The sequence below is a fragment of the Drosophila subpulchrella genome, chromosome 3L (assembly GCF_014743375.2).
Source record: "Drosophila subpulchrella strain 33 F10 #4 breed RU33 chromosome 3L, RU_Dsub_v1.1 Primary Assembly, whole genome shotgun sequence".
Taxonomy (NCBI): domain Eukaryota; kingdom Metazoa; phylum Arthropoda; class Insecta; order Diptera; family Drosophilidae; genus Drosophila; species Drosophila subpulchrella.
In genome coordinates this window covers 16,501,525-16,507,034 of record NC_050612.1, presented here as the reverse complement: position 1 = coordinate 16,507,034, position 5,510 = coordinate 16,501,525, and the positions used below count along the sequence as shown (strand labels likewise).

General features: G+C 43.1%; 2 protein-coding genes across 2 annotated transcripts; one reads left to right on the top strand and one right to left on the bottom strand.

Moving 5' to 3' along the window:
* Positions 1-1,920: 1,920 nt before the first annotated feature.
* Positions 1,921-3,241, bottom strand: LOC119553193. The gene is made up of 2 exons (XM_037863443.1): positions 2,977-3,241; positions 1,921-2,917 (listed from the first exon to the last, which is right to left on the bottom strand). Exons 1-2 carry the CDS (start codon positions 3,143-3,145, stop codon positions 2,040-2,042), a joined length of 1,047 nt encoding a protein of 348 aa, XP_037719371.1. The 5' UTR covers positions 3,146-3,241; the 3' UTR covers positions 1,921-2,039.
* Positions 3,242-3,767: 526 nt separating this feature from the next.
* LOC119555592 (LETM1 domain-containing protein 1) lies at positions 3,768-5,490 on the top strand. Its single transcript, XM_037867083.1, has 4 exons — positions 3,768-4,018; positions 4,077-4,643; positions 4,700-4,988; positions 5,043-5,490. Exons 1-4 carry the CDS (start codon positions 3,927-3,929, stop codon positions 5,391-5,393), a joined length of 1,299 nt encoding a protein of 432 aa, XP_037723011.1. The 5' UTR covers positions 3,768-3,926; the 3' UTR covers positions 5,394-5,490.
* The last annotated feature ends 20 nt before the right edge of the window (positions 5,491-5,510 follow it).

The following is a 5,510-nucleotide window of genomic DNA, read 5'->3' as shown; positions in this document are numbered from 1 at the left end:
ACAGCCCACGCGCCAGTATACGGCGAACACGGCGAATGCGGCGAATATTAGCCCGGAAATGAACCCGACTCAAAAAGCTCTTTGAGGTGTAATTAAGTTTTAACGAATTCCGTCAGATGGCGACAGCCGTCTTATACGCTAAAAAGTTTAAGTTGTAAGTCAAAAGTATGGGGTATTCATGACGTTTTGATTTAGTATAGACACAAACCATATTTTAAAATTTGTCAGAAATTAAAAGAATCAAGCGTTGCCAGACCGAAAAAATGCTGTCTCATCCCACGATGTTGGTGTTACCAGATCAGGAAAAATATGACTCATGTTCACGAAGAGGAAGAACACTTGGCGCCTTGATTTAAAAATATTGCACTCTTGACCTTGATAAAAGTAGGAACAGAGAAGAACGAGAGTGGATAACATAAAAAATAGGAGAAGAAAAGGGAGAGGGTAATGATAGTAAAAAAATTTTGGTTGAACATAGCAGCTATAAATAAAGAGTCATCACATTGAAGTGGTATCATTGGAAAACCTGGTCTTTTGGCACCATTTTGAAGTTTATTGCAAAGCCTTTGAGAAATGTTGCCCCAGTATTGGGGTAAACAAACCCTGCAGTACCATTCAGCGCTTATTGAGCACTCAACCACTGCACAAAGTTCATCACTGAGCGCTCAATTAACGCACAATTTGTATGAAAATGAGTGCTTAAATTAACATAGGCATGTCCTAGGTCTATGCTGCTTGCATAAAAATGCAGGGTATTTATAGACATATCCGACTATGCCCATCGTTATATAAAAATATATTTTTAAAATTTCATTTCAATAATATTAATAAACATATACATTTTTTTAAGAAACACAAATATTTTAAAACCCAAACCTATAATTTTAATTGGTTGCTTTAACATTTACGAAAAAATGTCGCATTATTTAAAAGGCAAGGGCGCACAAAAGTCTATACATTTTATTTGCTGAGCCTCCTTGCCTTCACCCGCATTTTTCCATCACAGACATGGCGAGAGAGGGAGAGCCCAAAAGTACTTTTTGTGCATTCTCTTTGCGGACCCCGACTGAGAGCGCGTCTCTTTGCCGCAGTTGCGCCCAGCTCTGCCGGCGTTGCTGGCTCTGCCGACGTCGCAGTCGACTTCGTGATGCAGAAACTGCAGGGAACCGACCGAGTCATAGTAAAAAGGGGAGTCCCAGCATAAGCGAAATAATACACTTGCGATTTTCAAGAATCTCTGGAATCTGCATGCCAAATTCTAGCTTTTATAGTTTCCGAGTAATCAGAATATATACACTTTATAGGGTCGAAAACGCTTTCTTTTACCTGTTACATATCTTTCGTCGAATTTAATATTGCCATTACTCTACGAGTAACCGTATGTATATCCAGAATTGTATCAACTGTCAATCGTTTAGATAATTTGAGTCTATTTAATCAAGCAAAAACGATTCCTTGGAAAATTTTTCGAGTAGTACCTGTGCACAAGAAAGACATATTAGTCTAGAAAACTTGGTTTTAAAGATGAACTTTTTTTAGCTGTTAACTAGAGTAATAGAAAGAATAGGAGAATTTTAAAAAGACCTCTGAATACAGGGCCCAGGCATAGGCAACTTGAAATCATGAAAGATAGTTTATTGCCAGACTAATCCCTTCTCGGTACTATTAAATAACTCAGTAAACAAATAGTACACCACTGAGAATCATTGGAAGTATAAATATTGCTATTGTTTGATTCAGCACTTTTTTCTTATCTGTACCGGAAAGACAAAATAAACCAGACCCTTTAGTTTATTTATTCAGTTCTGTTCTGCTCGAAAGACTTTATAAGATACTTTTGCTTATTTTGCTTGATTCATCAGCTTTCCCTTATCTGCACACAATTCCTTCTAGAAAGACAAAATACGCGAAAGCTGGAAATATTTTTATCAGGGTATATATGTATACTTTTTATTGAAATACGACCAAATACAATGAAATACACATGCTTCTTGTTGAAATAAAGAAAAACATTTTGGTATTATAAAATGCATAGATGATTAGTTTTCTTTAAACAGGTTATACAACTCAGAACCGTTGTTATAGGAGTAGTATTGTTGTAATTTTCCGTAAGTAATGGTTGCGTTATGGCAACAGGTAATTAGTTCTCGTTCGTTTAGACGATCAAATATATTGTGGCCATCGGCTAAGAAGAAATCCAGTCTGCCAGTTTTGAGGCGATGTAGCAATTTACCCCACATCTCCACCAATAAAGGACCTTCGTCGCGTTGCCAGTTAACACTTCCGAGTTCATGAAGAAGCACGGTTTTCAGCATGTAACTGGACAAATGCGGGAAATCGGTGTAATTAGCATCGCGTAATCCCTTCATGAGGCGCAAAACGTTCTTCATATTGTAAGAGCCCTTCATCACTTCCCGTTCCCAGTGGGGGGCACAAACCATAAAAGTGCGATCGTCGGAGCTCCTCGATTTCTTCTGCGGAATGGCGAACCAGGGATGTTCGCTACGCACCTGATACGAAATCGGTGGAGCAGCCAACGGCCACTGAGAATTTTTAAACTCGAAAGCCGGCACTAGATCAAAGGATATAATGCGATTTCCACACTTGGCCTCAATCGAATGGGCGCAGCCGTATCCCTCCAATGTATACGACACAGTATATGTATTGCGAGTCCTGCTACTTTCAAGACACAGAGTTGGATTGAACACCTTCTTGAAGATACCACGCAACCAGCCCTGAAGATCCTGGCGACAAATATAGCTACCAGACACGATCGGCGAATGATTTCCTCCAGGTGCATACAGCAAGACAAACCCTTTTTCATCTCGTTCCGGGGTGATTTGGAATGGGAACTTGAGCTTCATGTGCAAATCAAATTCATCGGGGGTCTTCAACTTGACGCGATCCAAGTAACTTCCTAATGGGGTTGATAGAAAATTATAGATATAAACATTTACAGGCTTAAACTAAACATACCAGATAGGCTCAGGCCGTCAAAGGCACTTCGAAAAGTTGAGTCCTCCTTTTTCAGCTTCTCAATCACATGGTTTTGAATATCTATAGCGTCCATAAGGTAGTCACAACGATCTTCGTCAGAAATTTGCAAGTTCTTCAAAATGTCTTTGATTTTATTCTGGTTACTCATGGTTGCACGATTTATTCTTATTTTTATTCTTTATTATTCTCAAGTTAAACTTTCTAGTACGCTTCAGAAACTCGACTGGTGCTCGCTTGTGCTGGGACTCCCCTTTTTACGCTTTCGCACCGCAGTTTGGAGTCCAAACGTGAACACAAAACGTAAGTGTCAGCAAAACGTAAGCCACCGTAAGTGTCAGTAAAAAGGGAGATAGATAGGGTATTCCCTAAACCGTTGAATTTTAATCAGTCAACTTTCAGAAATTTCACCAATTCAACGTATAAAATATGCTAATAAAGGATATCTGATATCCTAAATAATAAAGGATATCCTGTTAGCAGTTCTAATAGCTTAGTTTTTTGGCTTATTTTCGGAATTTTCTTTAATTTTAAATATAATCTTTGGTAAACACAGCCAGGCAATTTGACAATGTGACAAAATTTAAGTTTCAACAGGGAACTTTTAGGGTCGTTCCCTTCATTGCTGAAATTTTCTGTTGAATTTTCAACAGTTCAGCAACTCAAGAATTTAGTATATAATAACTTAATTATTAATTTAAAAAATAAATTCATCTTATGCGCAGTTAGAGATGGAAGGACATCGATAATGCCCTGCGAAACATCGATGTTTGGCCACCTCTAGGCAACAGCTGTTCGAAAGAAGTAAATCGGAATCGCTCCAATTGGATTTGATTTTTTATTTTTGTGGGCCAGCAACTCCTGCATTGGAGTCGGCGGTTGCGTAACAAGGCGCTTCTTCCTGGTTTCTGGCTGGCACTTGCAGTTCCAGAATGGCGTTGGCGTTGCGCGTGGCCCGATTGGCCTCGGTTCCGGCCAACTGCTGGCCCCGGGATCGCCGGCCACTGTTACACCTGTGCAGCAGGTGAGAACGAAAGCCTGACCCCAATTCGCAATCAATCAATTACAATTCAATTACCCAGTGATAGCAGAAACTACGCAACAAAGCCCGAAGCCGCGGCCCCGCCGGCGCAAATCAAGCGAAATGTGGCTGCCGAGATAACCAGCGTGGGCAAGGTCATTTACGAAACGGGCTGGGATGCCAACAAGCCGACCGATAAGCCAAAGGTCCAGAAGCCCAGCAGCACCTCCTCCCCGCAGCCGCCGCAAGGAGCGCCCGAGGACGAGAAGCGCAAAGAGCTGGACACCGTGAAATCCAAGAGGGATCAGATGCGGGACAATATGCAGGACTACATATTCACCCGCTACTTCAACTATGTCAAGAACTATGACAAAGTGCTCGAAAAGAACTTCCCGAAGGCCATGCAGCTGTACCGGGTGTTCTTCGATGGTGTCAAGGACTTTTTTGGCGACATGAAGCGCTTCCTAAAGATTGCCCGCATAGCCAATGATTCGCCCCAGGGAATCAGAGCCCTTAATCGTCAGGAGCTGGAGCTGTACATGCAGATGCCGCGGGACATGATGAAGGTGGCCCCGGCTTTAATTGGCTGCTCCCTGCCCATGGTGGGCTATGCATTCTTTCCTCTCGTGTAAGTTGTTATCCATTTGCTAATGATCGTGGCTAATCTGGACTGATCTTCCTTAGCTTCTATTACCCCCGCTCCTTTCTCACTGCCCACTTCTGGACCTCGCAGCAGCGCTCCGAGTTTCAGAGCTACTACATGAAGCGGCGACTGTGCAACAACAAGGACGTCTTTCGCTGCCTGCAGGCCAAGCTCAAAGCGACCGCCGCTCATCCCAAGCACTCGGCTTTCGCTGATATCTTGGGACAGCTGGGTAGCGGCACCCACCCCACGCCAGAGATGCTCATCGATGTCAAGGACATATTCGCCGATGGACCCTACTCCCTGCTGGGGATGTCAAGGAAGCATGTTGTAGGTTTAATAAGACAAATGGAGGATGCCAGTGCCTAATCCACTTATTTGTAGAGAAACCTAGTCAACCTTCATGGCCTGCCCAGCAGCATCTTCAAGCGACATCGCCTTCACGAACACGCCTTTCTGGTCCACTACATGGACCAGGCCATAACCCGCGAGGGAGGCGTCCACAACTTGACCCCGGAGGCTCTGCGCTACTCCTGCTATCTGCGCGGATTGAATCCCGACAGCCTCAGCAGCGAAGCCATGATCGAGTGGCTGCGCAAGTGGGTCAAGGTGTCCACATCGATACAAGGCGAACATATCACGCTGTTCCTGCACTTGCCCATCCTGCTGGGCTACAACCATCCCAACAACTGGAAGACCATCTACGGTAAATGCCCCCCTTTAGCGGGGGCCTAGTTGGTTTTTCATTTGGTAGACTGTGCTTTAAAGATTGGACTGTTTAAGATCATTTTGTTTCTTGAGAGCAAATAAAACTGTTAAACCCAATAGAAAAGGGGGCTGTGTGCGTGTGTT